This window comes from Cucurbita pepo, chromosome LG13 (assembly GCF_002806865.2).
Source record: "Cucurbita pepo subsp. pepo cultivar mu-cu-16 chromosome LG13, ASM280686v2, whole genome shotgun sequence".
Taxonomy (NCBI): Eukaryota; Viridiplantae; Streptophyta; class Magnoliopsida; order Cucurbitales; family Cucurbitaceae; genus Cucurbita; species Cucurbita pepo.
In genome coordinates, this window is record NC_036650.1 from 5,955,607 (window position 1) to 5,974,838 (window position 19,232).

The 19,232-nt window shown below is 38.5% G+C and overlaps 4 protein-coding genes, 1 non-coding gene and 1 pseudogene across 6 annotated transcripts; 3 read left to right on the forward strand and 3 right to left on the reverse strand.

Moving 5' to 3' along the window:
* The first annotated feature begins 2,043 nt into the window (after positions 1-2,043).
* LOC111808888 (filament-like plant protein 3) lies at positions 2,044-7,169 on the forward strand. 2 transcript variants are annotated; one of them, XM_023695119.1, is made up of 5 exons: positions 2,044-2,410; positions 2,862-3,019; positions 3,959-4,178; positions 4,269-5,728; positions 6,642-7,169. In XM_023695119.1, the coding sequence occupies exons 2-5, from the start codon at positions 2,906-2,908 to the stop codon at positions 7,020-7,022; spliced, it is 2,175 nt and encodes a 724-aa protein (XP_023550887.1). In that variant the 5' UTR covers positions 2,044-2,410; positions 2,862-2,905; the 3' UTR covers positions 7,023-7,169. The 2 variants fall into 2 exon arrangements, with proteins under 2 accessions (XP_023550887.1, XP_023550888.1); XM_023695120.1 differs by lacking the exon at positions 2,044-2,410 and adding an exon at positions 2,479-2,782.
* Positions 7,170-7,693: 524 nt separating this feature from the next.
* TRNAQ-UUG lies at positions 7,694-7,765 on the forward strand. Its single transcript has one exon. It is a non-coding gene; the product is annotated as a tRNA-Gln (tRNA).
* A 791-nt stretch (positions 7,766-8,556) lies between these two features.
* On the reverse strand, positions 8,557-12,032 carry LOC111808889 (TLC domain-containing protein 2). The gene is made up of 3 exons (XM_023695121.1): positions 11,731-12,032; positions 10,276-10,553; positions 8,557-9,022 (listed from the first exon to the last, which is right to left on the reverse strand). Exons 1-3 carry the CDS (start codon positions 11,978-11,980, stop codon positions 8,708-8,710), a joined length of 843 nt encoding a protein of 280 aa, XP_023550889.1. The 5' UTR covers positions 11,981-12,032; the 3' UTR covers positions 8,557-8,707.
* A 657-nt stretch (positions 12,033-12,689) lies between these two features.
* Positions 12,690-15,853, forward strand: LOC111808890 (chlorophyllide a oxygenase, chloroplastic-like). Its single transcript, XM_023695122.1, has 9 exons — positions 12,690-12,852; positions 13,246-13,479; positions 13,617-13,721; positions 13,800-14,075; positions 14,165-14,312; positions 14,397-14,581; positions 14,662-14,774; positions 14,871-15,165; positions 15,260-15,853. Exons 1-9 carry the CDS (start codon positions 12,775-12,777, stop codon positions 15,428-15,430), a joined length of 1,605 nt encoding a protein of 534 aa, XP_023550890.1. The 5' UTR covers positions 12,690-12,774; the 3' UTR covers positions 15,431-15,853.
* Positions 15,841-19,217, reverse strand: LOC111808891 (annotated as a pseudogene).
* LOC111808739 lies at positions 18,428-19,108 on the reverse strand. The gene has a single exon (XM_023694890.1). The coding sequence runs from the start codon at positions 19,106-19,108 to the stop codon at positions 18,428-18,430; it is 681 nt and encodes a 226-aa protein (XP_023550658.1).
* Positions 19,218-19,232: the final 15 nt, after the last annotated feature.

The window sequence follows — 19,232 nt, forward strand, 5'->3', positions numbered from 1 at the left end:
CATCCACGTCAGCTCCTGCTTGCTTTTCTGTTAAGCGCTCAACGGTCGTTCCCGTCACTTTCCTTTTATTTATTTATTTTTTAATTTAATATTTAGTGATAAATATGATTAAATAATTGACAATGCGAGCTTAGTGACATTAATATATCCCTTTAAAAGATTGTATCCCCTAATTATGCAATTAATTCAATGAATCGGCTAAAGTTTTGATACTTCAGAATTTGTCTTCATTTCATTTTATTGACTGCAATTTTTTTTAGCCAATTATAATACAATTCTAATTTCAAAAGTAATTCACTCATTACATTATATATATATATATATATATATATATATATATATATATATATATATATATATATATATATATATATTTATATATTTATATATTGTTTTAAAAATTAAAATAATGCAATTATGATCTAAATTAGGCGAGGGTGAGAAAGAGCACGCGGGATTAAAATTAATTATTAAAATCTTAATTTTATAAAAAGTAAAATAATATTGATGACAAATAAGTAATAATAGCCAATTATTTATGCTATACTGTAACTTCAATGCAGCAATAAATTTCAATTTCGCTCTAAAAAAGAAACAANTTTTTTTTTTTTTTCTTTCTAAAATTTAAAATCAATTATTAAAGTTTTTTTTAGAATGTGAATTGGATTAAGCCGTCTAATCAATTGGCGTCGTTGATTTGGAAGGTTGACTCAACGGACGATACTGCATGATCCTCCAGCCCGTTCTTCAATAATGATTATTACATGTTTTCTATTTTTTAATTAGTAAAATTTTCATAAAATATGACTTGGAAAATATTCTTAAAACTACTTTTAATAATATTATTAAAAAAATAATTTCATCCATAATATAATGCTTCTACCTCGAGTACACACGATGAAGCCGTAAACAGTAGACAACAAAAGGAATCAATGATTCTTATTGCACTGAGTTGAAGTTAACAACGTTACGTTTATACACTGGAGATTGGTAAGAATGGGAAGACAGTGCCTCACAACCCAAGTGGGTCTACTAGCAAAGCAACTGGTACTTAATCGAGCGTGGGAGCAATTTGGTTTTGTGCAATGTCATTGCAATAGGACGAGACTGTTATCGGGTTCCAAATCTGTGTATTCCTAACAAAAAAACAATTAAAATAAATCAAATTTAATACCCAAATTGTGATGTCCCACATTGGTTGGGAGGAGAATAAACCACCCTTAGTGTGTAAACATTTTTCTAGTAGACTCGTTTTAAAGCCTTGGGGAAACCCAAGAGGGAAAGCCCAAATAGGACAATATTTGCTAGCAGTGGATCTAGGTTATCAGATGATGTGCCAGGACGCTGGGCCCCAAATAAGGGTGGATTGTGATGTCTCACATTGGTTGGGGAGGAGAACAAACCACAATTTATAAGGATGTGGAAACCTTCCCCTAGTAGATGTTTTAAAGCCTCGAGGGGAAGTCCGAAAAGCCCAATGAGGACAATATGTGAACAAACCATCATTTACAAGGACGTGGAAACTTAAAGTCTGGAGGGGACTAATGTAAACAAACCATCATTTATAAGGATGTGGAAATCTTCCCCTAACAGATGTTTTAAAACGTAAAGTCTGGAGGGGACTAATGTGAACAAACGTTTCATTTATAATGATGTGGAAAACTTCCCCTAACAGATGTTTTAAAGCCTCGAGGGGATCAATGTGAACAAACCACCATTTATAAGGATGTGGAAACTTTCCTTTAACAGATGTTTTAAAGTCTTGAGGGAAGTCCAAAAAGCACAACAAAGACAATATCTGCTACCAGTGTCAGCCGTTACACAAATACTGGATTTAATAGCCGCTACTAATATGTTTAGATTTCATGAACAGTAAAAAAAAATGCCAGAAATCCAGATTCTCAGTCAAGGGCGGGAATTCCGGCAGCGATATTTCAAAATATATAAACCAAAAAAAAAGAAAAAAAAAAAAACAAATTTGTATTTTTTTGTTGGTTACAAAAAAAGAAAAAACAAAGCAGGTGAGTACTGAATTTCGTTCTTTTGAGGCCCCATTCTTGAATTTCACACTTCCAATATGCCCCAATCACATGCTCTCTTTCTCTCTCACTCCATCCCTTGCCTTTCTTTTTCTTCAATATTTTGGAAGCTACCATTGTGAACAGAAATCTGAAGAACTAATTAAAATTAAACAACAAATGGTATTGGAACCCTTTATTCTCTGGCGTTCGCCGCTAATTTTTCTGCATATTTCCAGACATTCTACAGATTCTTGCAGCGATAGCTGTTCGTTTGCTTTCTTCCACTATTCTTAAACCCGAACGCCTCCTCCCAGGGATTCCGTTCTTATTGTTCTTCAGTTTAGGCTCCTGTTCGAGCTCTCGATTTTGTACATTTTTTCTGGTTTAAGGTAAATTTTCCATCTAGGTCTTCTTCATTTTGATGATTTTCTATTCATTTCTTGTACGAACTCTACTGAAACCTTTGATTCCTCAGACAAGAGGGGGAATCTTCTGTAGACTTGTTGATGGATCGCTTTTATTTCGAATGTTTGAAGGATTTTGCGTATCGTTTTCATTTTATCTGTTCTTCTCTGATGGCTTCTTCTTTTTCTAATCCATTGATGGCTTCCGAAGCTTTCACCTAATGTACTTGAGAATTGATGGGGTTTTTGCTTAGCTGAAACCCTTTTCTGTGATTTACTAGTTGTTGAGTGGGGTGATCTTAGGGTGGATTTGAAGCAAAGTTGAAAGAATGGATTGAAATTCCCGTATTAGCACAGGCAATTACAGTCTCTTTAGGCAAATTTTGAAGCTGGATTCGTAATGGATTTCTAAAGAACTGTGTATGTATGTCTGTAGATGGCGCTTTGACCAGTGGACTGATTTGGAAGTAAGGCGTTAGGATGGATAGAAGAAAATGGCCATGGAAGAAGAAGTCGTCATCTGATAAAAGTCCTGGACAAACCGAAAGTTCTGGATCAATGTCGACGTATTCCGAGAGGTTTTCCGACGAGCAGGTACGCAAATGAATCCTTAAAACATCTCCATTGTGGTGGCTGTTACATACACCCGAAAGGCGAAAACTAGTTGATAGTATCCAAATTTATGTCTGTTTTCAGGGATTTGCAAGAAACATTATGGTATTGTGTTTTGCTTGATTTGATTAACATCTTCTGTAAATTATATTGGAGAGATTCATCTTTTTGATGAAGCAAGATCTCCCAGGTGATTGTATGATTTGATCTCTTGGGGATGAAAAGAAAGGTGAAATAGTTTTGTTTCTTCCTCGTGAGGTGAAAAGGGTATGTAAGAACTTTTACAGGAGTGGAAACAAAAGCAGAATCAGAATGTTTGTTTGTTCTTAGCAACCCAAGTCCACCTCTATTAGATATTGTTCGCTTTGACCCGCTATGTATCGCCGTCAACCTCACGGTTTTAAAACTCATCTACTAGGGAGAGGTTTCCACACCATTATAAAGAATGTTTCGTTCTCCTCTCCAACCGATGTGGGAACTCACAATCCACCCCTTTGGGGGCCATATGTTCTCACTGTCACACCGTTGGGTGTCTGTCTCTAATACTATTTGTATCAGCCCAAGCCCTTGTGAGATCCCACATCGGTTCGAGAGAGGAACAAAACATTCTTTATAAAGGTGTGGAAACCTCTCCCTAACAGACGCGCTTTAAAACCGTGAAGCTGACGGCGATACGTAATGGGCCAAAGCAAACAATATCTACTAGCGGTGGGCTTGGGCTGTTACAGATGGAGGTGCTTGTAGAAGACAAAAGAAATCTTCAAGTTCTTAACTTGTAGGCAGAGCGTTTTCCTTGACAACCTAAGAGACAACTTCATTAGTTGGATTATCCTTATAGATTAGTTGTCATGAAGAATTGATTGTCTCTGTGGTATGCATTTGGAGAATTGGCTTGACTCACCCATCATTATTGATAAACAGGAGGCAGCCAAGTTGTCGCCTAATCACGAGATTCAGTCACCAGAAGTAACGTCAAAAGCAGTATGTGATGAAGACATTGATGATGATTCACCAAAACAAGAAGAGATCAATGATAGTGTAAAGGGTCTATCTGATAGGTTATCAGCTGCTCTTTTAAATGTGAAGGCCAAAGAGGATTTGGTCAACCAGCATGCCAAAGTTGCTGAAGAAGCTATCGCAGGTATAATTGGACACTTCAAATTTGTTCATGTTTTACATCCTTAGACATGAATGAACTAAATGAATTCTGCTTATTCTAATGTGAATTTAGGATGGGAAAATGCCGAAAATGAAGTTGGACTACTAAAACAGCAGCTTGGGACTACAGTTCAGCAAAAGTCTGCATTGGAGGACCGAGTGAGCCACCTTGATGGGGCCCTCAAAGAATGTGTTAGGCAGCTTAGGCTGGCAAGGGAGGAGCAGGAGCAGAAGATTCGCGACACGGTGGAAGAAAAAACCCGAGATTGGGAGTCCATCAAGGTGAACCTTGAGAGGCAGCTCCTCGAGCTCGAGTGCAAAGCGGATGAGGCTAAATGTGAATCTCCTCAAAATGATCCTAGCCTTGGCAAGATGCTCGAGTCATTGAAAAGGGAGAATGCAGCCCTCAGGTATGAGCTTCATGCTCAATATAGGGAGTTAGAAACCAGGACTATTGAGAGGGATTTGAGTACACAAACAGCTGAAACAGCCAGTAAGCAACATCTTGAGAGCATAAAGAAAATGACGAAGCTTGAGGCCGAGTGTCGCCGGTTAAAAGTAATGTCATACAAACCATCATTGGTTTATGATCACAAATCCATAGCTGCTTCGACGACTATTTCTATCGAGTCACTTACCGACACTCAATCGGATAACGGAGAGCAGCTTAATGGCGTGGATATGGATATAAGAAGAACCGAACGAAACAAATGTGTAGCTAGTTGCTCAGACTCATGGTCATCAAACTTACTTGTTAGCAGTAATCTTCCTTCTTCTCTTGAACTTGATCTCATGGATGATTTTCTTGAGATGGAAAGGCTTGCATCATTACCCGAAACTTCTATAAGAGAGAGTCATCAAGAACCCGAAGCTTCTGCTCGTCCTACTGCTGAAGAAAATGCCATAAGAACCGAGCTCGAGACGTTGCAGCATGAGAGATCTGTAATGGAAGAGAAGCTGGTTGAGATGGAAGAAGCAAAGATTGAATTGGAAGCGAAGCTGAAACAGATAGAAATGGAGAAGGATGAAATGGAAGAGAGGCTAGAGATGATGGAAACGGAGAGAGCTGAAGTCGATGAAATGGTAGCGATGATGGAGAGCGAGATATCCGAATCGGGGCGAAAGTTAGCGACGATGGAAGCAGAGAAAGCTGAAATGAGAGAGAAATTAATGAAGTTGGAGGCAGAGAAAGATGAACTGAGGAGTGCTCTTTCTCAGAGTCAGAACTCTGTTGACATTTCACAATTTCAATTCAAGGAAACTGAAATGAAACTGGAGAAGTTGCAGAATGAGCTAACCTTTGCAAATGAATCAAAGTTAAGAATTGAGTCTCAACTTATCAGCATGGAAGCTGAATCTCTGACCATGAATGCAAAGGTTGGTATGTTGGAATCTGATATTCAAAATGAGAGGGCTTTTGCATTGGCATTGACAGTCAAGTGTCAGGGACTAGAAGAAGAGCTTTCAAGATTGAAACATGATGAACAACTATCACAAACTGAAATCTCCAAACATGAGTTGAAGATAAAGCAGGTAAAAATTTGTAGTCAGCATTTTTCATGTTTAGTCCTAATAGTCCAAGCCCACCACTAGTAGATATTGTCCTCTTTGGGCTTTCGCTCAAGGTTTTTAAGACGCGTCTGCTAGGGAGAGATTTTCACACCCTTATAAACAATGCTTTGTTCCCCTCTCCAACCGATGTGGGATCTCACAATCGACCCCCTTTGAGGCTTAGTGTCTTTGTTGGCACATCGCCTGATGTCCACTCTCTTTCGGGGCTCAGCATTCTCGCTGGTACACTGTTCGGTGTCCACCCATTGCTAGCAATATCAAATAGGTCCCTTGTAACGGTCCAAACTCACTGCTAGCAAATATTGTCCTATTTGGGCTTTCCCTTTTGAGTTTTCCGTCTGTTAGGGTGAGGGGAACGAAACATTCTTTACAAAGGTGTGGACACCTCTCCCTAACAGACGCGTGTTTAGGGAGAGGTGTCCACACTCTTGTAAAGAATGTTTCGTTCCCCTCTCCAACCGATGTGAGATGTCACAATCCACCCCCTTCGAGGCCCAGCGTCCTCACTAGCACACGTTCCTCTCTCCAATCGATGTGAGACCCTCCACTCCATATCGGTTGGAGAGGAGAACAAAGGATTGGAGGGTCCCACATTGATTGGAGAGGGGAACGAGTGCCAATGAGGACGCTGGGCTCCGAAAGGAGGTAGACTATGAGATCCCTCATCGGTTGGAGAGGGGAATGAAGCATTCTTTATAAGAGTGTGGAAACCTCTCCCTAGCAGACGCGTTTTAAAAACCTCGAGGGAAAGTCTATAAAGGAAAGCCCAAAGAAGACGATATCTGCTAGTGGTGAGCTTGAGCCGTTACATCGATGCATGTATTTGAAATGCGGGGAAGTTGAATGAATACTCATAGTGGGGTAACATTTGCAGGAGGATCTAGCTGTAGCTGCAGGGAAACTTGCAGAGTGTCAAAAGACAATTGCTTCTCTTGGGAATCAGCTTAAATCTCTAGCATCCCTCGAAGATTTTCTGATCGATACGACGCAACTACCGGAGTTCACAGATGGCGAGGAGCATTGCAAGCATTCGAACGGGACACTTTCACCCAGAAGAGATTCAGACTATACTAAAGGAGTTGATGACAGTTCTGAACCATCATTGAATAAGAACGAAAACGACTCGCCCCCATTTTCATCTTCTTCAACTTCATCGTCGGTAATTGTAAGTCGTATCGTCAATTCTGAGAAAAACCGAAACGGTTTTGCTAAGTTTTTCTCTCGAACCAAGGGCGGGATAAAACTAGAAATTTAGTCAGGAATGCATATGGTTGGTGTCTAAAGATGATGGATTTGCTGATTAAATGCTGTTTAATCACATATGAATGTTTTCAATCTTCATATGGATAGACGTGTGTAGATTTGTAAGCAGCTACAAAATGGCCAGAGTAATTTTGTTTTCCCTCTGGCCTGATTATTATTATTATTATTATTATTATTATTATTATTATTATTATTATTATTATTATTATTATTATTATTATTATTTTCCTTCCTAGGAAGTGTTTTGCCATTGTTTTTTAGACCATATGTGAAGTAGACCTGTAACCAAATGTTGTCTGCACCAATATTTAGGCTCATCCCATGCCACCAATTAGGTAAGAAACAAAGTAATCGAGATTTGAAAAATATTTTTACCATCAAAATTGAAAAAAACATTTAAATTTTTTTATATCCACGGGCAATTTGTTTGTTATTGGTTTCAAAAGGAGATGTTAACAAATGATTTAAATTGATTTACTCGTAAAAATTTAAAAGAATCGTCTTATAAGGATAATTTTTTTTTTTTTTTTTTAAAAGAATCACGTCTTTGGTATATATTTTGAGTTATATTACATTTTAGGTTGTGAATTTTTCATAATAAAGAAACAGATATTAATATATATTTTAAATATCATCAATTAAATCCCCAAATTTTCGACAAAGGGTTCTATGGTGTAGTGGTTAGCACTCTGGACTTTGAATCCAGCGACCTGGGTTCGACTCCCGGTAGGACCTTTTTCTTTTCCTCTTTTTTCTTAAATCAAATTAATAACATTTAAATTAAATTTAAGTGGTTTTTTCATCTCATTTATATTTTATTTATTATTTACATAATAATATTTGATAAAATAATAATTTTATTTAGGCAGGTTTTTAGTTGGTTTTAAGAAATCCAAGTAAAAATAATTAAAATTAATTAAAATTAATTAATTATGAAAGTTTAGCATTTAATTCTGTTTAGACTTAGAGTTTAAATGTTCTATGGGTGGTTTAACTTATTGAATTGTATTGAATTTAGGAATTAAATTTCATTGGGAAGTTGCATTCTTGCAACCAATGCCAACTTTTCTATCTTTAAGTTACAATAATTAGATTTCCATTAATTTTCTGACTCCTAAACTTATCACATTAGATTTGTTTATCTAAAAGTATATTTTTAAATTATCATTAAGAGTAGGGAATATTAAATAGATATTAATTATGGCACGGTAATAAAACTTGGTAGAAAAAAAAAAATTTACTTCAAATTTATCAAGGGCTTTTTATTAAGAAATTTTAATTTTTATCAAATTCAACCTTAAATTTTACTAAATATTACAATATTTAATTCAACATTAAAGTTATTTTTCCCTTTGACTAACAACAAATAAAAGAAAATTTGAATTTTGATTTAAGATTGATTATAATTTTTAATTTTATACATTAATCGAGCTTAATTGTGCAAGCAAGTTTGACTTTAGTCAACCAATTTTCTGGAATAATTTATTTATTTATTTTTTTTTTGTAAAAATATAAAAAATCAATAATAATAGTACTAAATTTCTTTAACTAAATATTAAAGTAATTTTACACAAATTTGTATTCAGTGTTACATAAATTTCTCCTGAATCGTCTTCTGTTCAGCATTTTCTTACAATATAATACAAAGAACAAATACAATTTCCACCATGTTGGCCTTCATTCATTATGAAGATGATCATTTTTCTGATAATTACTCTCTTTCTTTACAGCGTTGAAGAGATCAATGCCAAGAAAAACATTCAGCAGGTTCATGGCAGCCATCCCAAACAGTGCGAGCGGCAGCTCTACGCCTTTATCAAACTTGGAAGCATCCATGATGAGCTTGGCAGTAATGAGAATGTGAGGTACAAACCTTGCGAAAATGAACGTTAGCCAGTTCAGAGTCCATTCGACTTTCACGATAAAGCTCTCGGCGTCACGAACACCAGCCATCCGTCGCAATCGCCTTACGTGGAGGAAGATAGAATGCAGCTGAAACATCACAATGATTCTTGTTTCATGAAAACTTGATTTGATTCTAAGAATAGATATGATTGGCTTCTAGAGTCCTTCCAAACGTGCAAAGAAACTACAAGCTCGCTCTCTTGCAGTTGCTAACTAAGATGGGCTTCTAGAGTCCTTCCAAACGTGCAAAGAAACTACAAGCTCGCTCTCTTGCAGTTGCTAACTAAGATGACTGTTTTTTACCCCAAAGAAGGCATGCTCTTTGATTTGAGCATTACATATGGGTGTATGTATGTGCATCTCCATATCAATAAATTAATAAAGAAAATTAGTGAGAGATGGTGTGTAGAGTGACCTTAGCAGAGAAGTTGTGTAACACCCCAAGGTTTTAAAACGTGTCTGCTTGGGAGAGGTTTCCACACCCTTATAAAGAATGTTTCGTTCCTCTCTCCAACCGATGTGGGATCTCACAATCCACCCCCCTTCGGTGCCCAACGTCCTCTCTGGCATTCGTTCCCCTCTCCAATCAATGTGGGACCCCTAATCAACCCCCTTTAGGTGCCCAACGTCTTCGCTGGCACACCGCCTAGTGTCCTCCCCCCTTCAGGTTTCAGCCTCCTTGCTGACACACTACTCGATGTCTGACTCTGATACCATTTGTAATAGCCCAAGCCCGCCGCTAGCAGATATTGTCCTCTTTGGGCTTTCCCTTCCAAGCTTCCCCGTTTTAAAACACATATGCTAGGGAAAGGTTTCCACACTCTTATAAAAAATATTTCGTCCTCCTCTCCAACCGATGTGAAATCTCACAAATTGTGTAGAAATAGATTCAAAATCGAAGATATATACAAAGAGAGACTAGTCATGGGAAGTCTACACATGGAGAGAGCTAGTAAGAGAATGGTTAACTAAGACAGAGTGTAAAGTGATAGAAAACGTGAAAACGTGAATGGAAAGAGAAGTTAGTGGGAGAAAGTGATATAAAAAGAAGTCAGAAAAAGAAAGTAGGTGCCACAAGAGAATGAGGACGGTTCAAGCCAACAACACTGGATAAAGTATCTATCTATTCCGTTTCTTTGAAAAACGACTTAAATCCGATAAGCTTGCAAAATACTTGGAATTCATGTTTGTGTCTATGTCAAAGTGATTAAACCCTTCATCGTTGTGATCCATATCAATGAAGGTAACGGAGATGCAAAGACTCAGAAAGAACCACAAACAAAAAGAAAGAAAGCAGCATATTCATAAGGCACATCTTGCAAGAAGAAACTAATGCATACCTCGCAAATGAGAGTGAGAATGAGATAATTGATGGTGACATTCCTATACAAAGCAAGTGTAAAGCAAATGAGGAGAACCAGATGATGAACCAAGATGGCAGGGATCCAGCCACTGTATAATCGGTATTGCAGCATATCCCACTGATCATATGCAAAATAACCACATGAGAAGCACAAAGCTGCATAAGCCCACGGCCATGTTCCTCCAAACAACTGTGAATGCTCAAACATCCCGTCCGAACCATGACTCAGCCACCGATTCACCAAAACAAACAACACTGCAATTAAATAAAGATGACTTAACTAGATGGCTCAAAGAATAGGATTAACTATTGAAATTCAGAAAATAAAAGCCCTTTGGGTTGGAATAAAGTGGCAACCAAGGCCAACCTAGCAGCCTTTCCCCTAGCAATTAAATAGTTAGTTTACCTTTAGGCTTTGAACCTCATTTCCTCAACCTTCAACAATACAAAGAAGTTGCTAATGAAACCAAGAGAGAATCTCTCTAATCATTCATGAGTTTTTAGACATTTTCTTGGTTGACAAACAACCTTTAATCACATAATAGTCTGGGTTAGAACTGTTTTATGTAGTGTAGCAAGATGACAATGACCTGTTTGATTTAAACGAGTATTGAGGTTAGAGATCTTCATTATGATTAACAGGTCCTATGGATGGCCCTCTAGACTAATCTGTATCTAAATTTAAAATTTATTTTGTTTAGTTTTTGTCGATTGAATTAATTTTAACTGAATTCGTGTGAGGAAGACAACTTAGTGCACTTTTGTCATGTTCAAAATCACTCCAAATCAAGCATTTAATCATTCAAAATCAATTTAATGTTTGATTTACACTTCCAATCACCATTTTCATATCATTTGAATTGATTTTAAGTTATTTCGGATTGATTTTGGATAATAACAAAAGGTAATATGAACTATTTCTAAATCTCATTTAAAATTCAAGAACTTAAGCTTAAAAATTGGGGTTTAGTGTTATAATTTGACCAAAGTAATGCTACAGGAGTAAAGAACAAACTCTAAATATTCTTGGTACTGGAAAAGGACTCCAAAAAATTCATTTGCGCTTGGTTCATTGTCTCAAACAACTCACTGTAGCACACGCACTGAACCACATCCCGGTTTCCAGAAACAACAGCACACTTGCAAACTCACAAGCACCATTAATAACTAATAATTCACACAATTTACGACACAAAACTTGCAATAACGAAACACGATCAACTCTCAGTCTATCTTATAATGAAAACAAAGTTTATTATTCCATTGCTAAACCTTCAAGCAAGCCAAAGAAGTATCCCCCAAACAAAGAATCAAACAGTAAATAAGGAAGGCAATCATGTATGACGAAAAACAACAACTGAAGGCATGATTTCACTCACAGAGAAGTAGGAGGGAAAACAAGCAACAAAGGGTAAAAGAGTAGGCACAGAACCTGAAGCAGAAGTGATAATAGAGTGAAGGAGAGAGACGGCGGTGTTGACTACGAGAGGTTCCTTAGAAATAAGAAATCGAATGGCCGAATTGGCGGATTGGTAGAACAGGGCTCCGAATACGAGGTAGAGCAGCTCGAAGCGCCTGTCGAACAGAATTTCGAACCAAAGAGAGACTGTCCAAAGCACTAATGTCGCGGAGAAGAAGCTTCCTGCCCTGCTCTTCTCCTTCAACATCGTCCTCCCCGCCATTAATTCGCTATGGAGCTCAATCGCCTGTTCTGTATCTTCTGGTGAAAACGAGAATTGACATAAACAGGAAGACCGGGTACCGGTCCCCACGGTAAACGGTGACCCGATTCCGAAGGTTGGGCTATTTGTTCGGCCCATTTATTTTCTGTCCAATTTTCAAGGATTTAGAGTTTAATTAATACAAATTAATCTAATTAATAAAATTTAAATTAATACAATTAAAATTTAGGAGCATAAATAAATTTCTTCTCTTACCTTTTTTTTTTTTTTGTTATTTAATTTATATCTAATTATTATTTTTAAACTAATTTATAACAAAAAAAGAAAAACAAAATAGTTTTAAGATGAGCTAGACGATATCGAGATCGGCACAGATGGATGGACCAGATTTGACGGTGACCAAACTTACGTACTCGACAGGTGCACCAACCGAAAGAAACCCACGAAGTTGGAATTGGAAATAGATTAGAGAAATTGAGGAAGAGATAGGATATCTTTGCAATCCGAGCTGGCAGGATGTCGGGGGCCCACTCGGGGAAGATACTCGCTCTCACAAAAAAGAAGCATGTGGAGGTTAAGTATGCCACGTGTAATAAAATTGTGCCCACTATTTTCCACGTGGCAGACCTTGGAAGGCCAGCTGAGATCGCGGAGTACAACCGCCTCTTATCGCTAAAATCCCCAAAATGATATCTCTCTCACAAGAATTTTCATTTCGCTCTCTCTCTCTCTCTCTCTCTCAGCCCTCTCTCTCTCCCTCTCTCTCTCTCTCTCAGCTTCACAGTTCAAACGCGATGACCGTCGTAGCAACGGCTGCAGCTCTATCGTTGCCGATCTATATTTCTAAATCTCCGAAGCTCAATTTTAGGAAGGTGCGTGGTTCTTATCTTTGAACGTTCCTCAATTTGTTTTTGATATCTGGTTGTCGATTGAGAGTCCATTTGGTCATTTCGACGTGCATTTTTCTGCTAATTGGTTTCATGGAGCTTAGTTTTCGTAGTGCTTTTGATTACCAAACTTGGCCGCTTCCTCTGTTCGTACTTGTGAGTTTCTTTAGTTGCTGTAGTAGGAGCTTCTAAGCGAGTAATGAGATGGATTAAACGATTTGATCGCTTTCTATAACTAACCATAGGGCAAAATATGTGGATTAACAGATGTTTGATGCATTGTTGTGTTAAACTCTGATAAACGATTGGCCCTGAGGTTCTAAATTTTCGTTCCACTTTGAATGTTATGGTTTGATATTGTGGAGTGTTGGATTTCAGAGTGCGAAAGGAGGATTTAGAGTGTTTGCTGTGTTTGGAGAGGAAGGAGCTATAGAGAGGAAGAGTGGTTGGGAAACGCTATTTGACGTGGAAGATCCAAGGACAAAGGTTCCTCAATGTAAAGGGAAGTTCTTAGATGTTAATCAAGCTCTGGAAGTGGCTAGATATGACATTCAATACTGTGATTGGCGAGCTCGGCAAGATGTTCTTACAATCATGCTTCTCCATGAAAAGGTTCCTCCAATCTCATTCTACTACTTCATTTTCTTGTTCATGCAGTTGGTTTATCTTCCATAAAATTACCTTTAGGTTGATCTTTCTATTTGAAACATGTTTTGTTCTGAATGTTTGTGGCTTAAATATTGCTTTAGGTTGTGGAAGTTCTAAATCCTCTAGCTCGTGACTATAAGTCTATTGGAACAATGAAGAAGGAGCTTGCTGGATTACAGGACGAATTGGCAGAAGCTCACAGACAGGTATGTAAAGTTTCTTGTCAATTCTTGTCCAATTTCTACCATTATCATGTTTGAGCACTCATGAACCAACATAAACAGGTTCATATATCTGAAGCACGGGTTGCCACTGCGTTAGATAAACTAGCTTACATGGAAGAATTGGTGCATGATAGGCTGTTACAAGACAGAAACACAGCGGAATTGGATACCCCATCTACCTCGCCCGGTACTTCGACACAATCTCATGATTCTGTAAATAGAAGATCGCCAAAGAAAAGCTTGAACGTATCAGGACCGACCCAACCGTATCATCCCCGCTTGAAGAACTTCTGGTATCCTGTTGCTTTCTCCAGTGATCTGAAAGATGACACAATGGTAGGATAATCCTTCATATCGGCTCATCCAATACCTTTTGAATTCAACTTACTTTGGGTGTCCTCTTACTAATTCATCATCTATTTCAGGTCCCATTTGATTGTTTTGAAGAACCATGGGTTCTTTTCCGTGGAAAGGATGGCAATCCTGGATGCATACGAAACACTTGTGCACATAGGGCATGCCCTCTTCACCTCGGTTCTGTCAACGACGGACGAGTTCAGTGTCCTTACCATGGTTAGTCTTACTAAAAGGAACATACTCAGGAAACTCAAAAGCCTGGCTTAATAAAAACAGAAATCTCATTCGTTGAAATATCAGGTTGGGAATACTCAACAGACGGAAAATGTGAGAAAATGCCATCAACGCGACTACAAAATGTGAAAATAAAGTCTTTGCCATGTTTCGAAAAAGAAGGAATGATCTGGGTTTGGCCTGGTAATGATCCTCCAGCAGCCAATCTTCCTTCTCTACAACCTCCTCCTGGTTTTCAAATCCATGCTGAGGTAATTATCATAGCGGTTGAGTTATAAATGATGAATGTGCATGAAGTCTTCTTCAGCTAAACTGTATGTGCATATGGCAGCTCGTCATTGAAATCCCAGTGGAGCATGGATTACTGCTAGATAACCTTCTGGATCTTGCTCATGCACCTTTTACTCATACTTCCACTTTTGCAAAAGGATGGAGCGTACCCAGGTACAATTTGGTCAATATCATAACTATGGAACTCAAGTTATGAGTTAAAAAAGTCTTAAAAACTGATCTTTAATCTCTACTCTATCCAACTCGCAGCTTGGTGAAATTTTTAACCCCTGCATCTGGGCTCCAAGGATACTGGGACCCTTACCCGATCGACATGGAGTTTCGACCACCTTGTATGGTGCTATCTACTATAGGGATCTCCAAGCCAGGAAAACTAGAAGGTCAAAGTACCAGAGAATGCTCAACACATCTTCATCAACTCCATGTGTGCTTGCCTTCAACAAGACAGAAGACAAGACTCCTGTACAGAATGTCACTGGATTTTGCTCCTGTGTTGAAGAATATTCCCTTCATGCACTATCTCTGGAGACATTTTGCAGAACAGGTAAAATTCTCATCCCAACAGACCCAGAACAGTTTTATTGCTATTCATGATCGTATTCTAAAAGAGGGATTCTTTCTTTTTGCTGTTCATGCAGGTGTTGAATGAGGACTTGAGGCTCGTTATTGGTCAGCAAGAAAGAATGCTGAACGGAGCAAATATTTGGAACATGCCAGTTTCTTATGATAAGCTTGGCGTAAGATATAGGGTATGGAGAAATGCAGTAGAGGAAGGAGCAAAACAATTACCCTTCAGCAAATCAAATTGAACAGAGTATTCAAACTTAGTTAACTTCAACACTTCTTAGAACCCCATAAACACAAATCCCCATCTTTTTCAAAGCTTAAAATTGCTGGCTGAGACAATACCAACCTACCCTCCATCCCTCCATCCCTCCCTCCCTTCAGCTTCCACTTTTGAAAACAACGCTCTCAATTGGACTCTGCAGAAGCTGTAAGAAGAAAATCATATGAAAGCAGAGGAGAATCCCCACGTAATTTAGAGATTGCTATATCAATTTGATTGGCTTGGCTTTTAAGTGCTTCTGCTTTGCTTTCGGTTTGCTTCTCCCGAGCCCCCCACCCCCAAGGGTCATTGTTTTAGGCTTGTAAAAGTATACGAGTATGCTTTGTTCTGTGCATCTTCAACACGAAGAAATTGTACGGTTGATAATAAAGGTTTTCGTTCTCAATCTTCGATCTTCATATTGATTCCAGCAATTTCTCATTCAGAAGTAGCAGTTTTCAAGAACAAATTACAGAATCAGACACCATTTTGATTACTAACAGACGAGGCTATATGATAATTCAAATCATTTGAAGCAGAAGTAAACAAGAAGCAGCTACTTCTGAAATTTACAAGGAAGAACCACAGAAAGGGCAGAAACTGAAGTTGGGCTCCACTACTTTGTTACATGAACGGCAACGAAGGGTCCTTGAAAGAGCGGCTGGCGGCGTCGATTGATCGGAAATTGAGGGCGGAGAGCGACCGAGGGAAAAAGAGGTTACAGTTGTTGCAGTGCATCAGTGGCTCTTTTCCCGGCCACCGCCACACCGGAACAAAGAAGAGCTTCAGAACTTTCTCGTAGTTAACGAGATCGGCCGGCGAGTTGCAGTTTATGCACCGGCCGGCGCCGGATTTGAGGAGCTGGCGAACTTGTTGCTCTAAACCCCCGACGAAGAAGAAGAACATTTTGTTTTCTTCCAGCGATTTTTGAGAGACAATGGGTTTATTTATTGGGAGGGAAGATGCGATTTCATCAGTTACAGGAGAGTCTGGAGGTTTCGGAGGGGTTCCATTCCGTCAAACTTGTGCAGCCGGTCGCCCGTTTTAACCCGTTCTTTTAAGTCTTAAAAAATGGTCGAATAATATAAGTTGCCGGTCACCCGTTTTAACCCCTTCTTTTACTCGGCACTTTCTTCCCTAAAAAGTTTAATCCTAATTTTAAAAAAATGGTCAAATAAAGGAAACGCCTAAAGTTATAGTTCCTTCAAATCTTTTTGAAGTAATACTTCAAAATAAGTGTTAGAAGTCATAATACTTCAAAACTTTCCTCTAATAAGAATTGTTGAAAGGACTATCTGAACCTATGATAACAACTACCACGATGAGAGATATGACCAAAATACGATCTTAAATGTATGTCAAGCAATTATTGATCTTAGAATCGCGTAAATATTGTCAGATCATATTGATAAAGTCGATCTGAAGGTTCTCTTAAAAGAGAATAAAAGGGTTTGCTCATGAAACCTTTTAAATTCTAATTTACTACTAAAATTTTAAAATAGGAAATATTTTATAATAGTTGTGTTTTAATCTCAAAATTTTTACAAAATCTGCAAGTTTGAAATAACTAATGGAGGAAGATGATCTGATAAATGACATAGAAAAGAAGCTACAAACTCACTAGTCTGCAAAATCTTGACATCAAATATGATGAATGTGGAGGCCTTTCTATCTATAATGGCAAAGATTTGAAATTTCGAGCAAAATGTAAGAGTCTTGAAGGTAGATAAAGGGTGTACTGTCAAGCCTCGATTAAGGGGAGAGACTACTCGAAGGTTCCATAGGCATCTCAGGATTGTTAGGAGGGAGTCTCACATTGGCTAATTTAGGAATGATCATGGATTTATAAGTACGAGGCCTAAGGCCAACATTTCCTAACCGATTTAGTTCCCATCAAGTAACTAGGATTTACTCTCGTTGAACAGAAGCCAAAAATCTACTTCAAATATGTGATCAACTACCTTGGCTATTATCAGAGTAATGGAAATAAAGACTTGTTCTTAATATTTTGCTTCACAAGACACAAATGATATGAACTCACCTCGGGGCTAGCGATGTATTGGCATAGGCATTTCTGCTGGAGTGCGCAAAGAGACATATTCCACCTTCCTTGTCTCTATGTTTCTCTCTTCCAGCCACTATCTGGCTATCTGCAAATTTCCCTTGGCCAAAGCTTGTCCAAAAATAAAGATATTGACCCCCTTTTGCGCCATAAAGATGGTTGCCATTCTGGTTGGATTTGCCCCATCAAAACACAGATGAAGATATAGAGTGGCGACCCCAAGGTTTCATCAGCATCCTAATATCATAGTCAACCTTCGTAATGAACTTCTATGTCACATCCTGCTATCTGTTAGATTCTCAGTGTTTCATGGTCAATGGAGTTTCAAGAACCAGTCCACCTTATTTTCTTGCTCCTCTACATCAGCTAAGTTGAAAATAAACAAAAACTAGTCTGGTTCTTCGTCTTCAGTCAATTCATGTCTTCCTAGTACTCAACAAGCGATAATTATACACTGTATGGTTAGCTTCCTGCAGTAAATTGAATAACAAGTTCAATAAGAATTCCAAAATATTTTAACAAATTTTGTTGTTACAACTTCAACGATAGACCAGACAATGGAACCGGGACAGGGTAATAAGCAAAAAATTCAGTGGACCATAGACAGGGAACTATCACATAGGAGTAGAACAAGTGAGATGTATCATGTGTAGTAGCCATAGCGCTAATGAATTTCAAACTTATATTTAATTTCTGCTAATAATTGAAGATGAAATCTGTGTAGTATTCATGTGCATCTCTTCTACCATTACGATTCTGGTAGATAACAGGTCGTTACCAGCTAGGGTTCAACAATTTTGCTCAATTAGAAAAAAATGCAGAATCAAATTCAATTCTCAATCAAAATCTGACCATGCCTTCCCGTGGTAAATTCAATTTCATCATGTACGATCATTGATACCTGCAAATTCTATCCAATCAGCTCAATGGCATTGCGTAGCGGCACAACGGGCACAAATGACTCGTCTCTAGCCATTTGACGATACACTCTCTGTGGTAAAAATGATCGCACGGCAATTGCGTAACTTCCATTCCGTTCATCAATTCATCCAAACATATTCTGCATTCTCCGATCAACAGCTCTCCACGGACATCAATCTCCACGTTCTTCAAACCTTCGATAGCCGACGCACACGCCGGCGACGCTTTAAACGCTTGCTCTGATGATTCCCGCAAAACTCGCCCAATTTCCTCGCGTTCATTGTACAGCGAAACGACTAAAACAGACACCGCCAACGGAAATATGCGACGGCCATCATTAAGAGGATTGCAAACGATATCAGCCGCAACGGACAGAACCTCCGGTACTGCCGCATCCAAGAAGTCTTGCGCGACGCCAGTGTCGGAGAAAACAGCAATCAAGATACTGGAGCCACTAGCGAGAAAGACATCGCAAGGTATCAAGGACGAAGATAGGGAGGAATTTAGGAGAGTGTGAAATTCTTGAGAGTGATTTGACTGAAGAACATGGCGAAAGCGAAGGTGAAAAAGGAAACAGTCACAGGGAAGCAAGTGAGAATTGGAAATGGCAAAATTAATATCATCTTCACCTTCTTCAGGTTGCCATATCTGGTATTCGTAGAGAGTATCCATGGCCATGGCAGATCAAGTACGGTCCAGTAGCGTGAAAACCAGAGAGCGGAATGAAGAACACGAATAACAGAAGAAATTATATGAAGAGAAGAGAGTGGGAGTTGGGTTATTTAGTTTCGGATACAAAGTG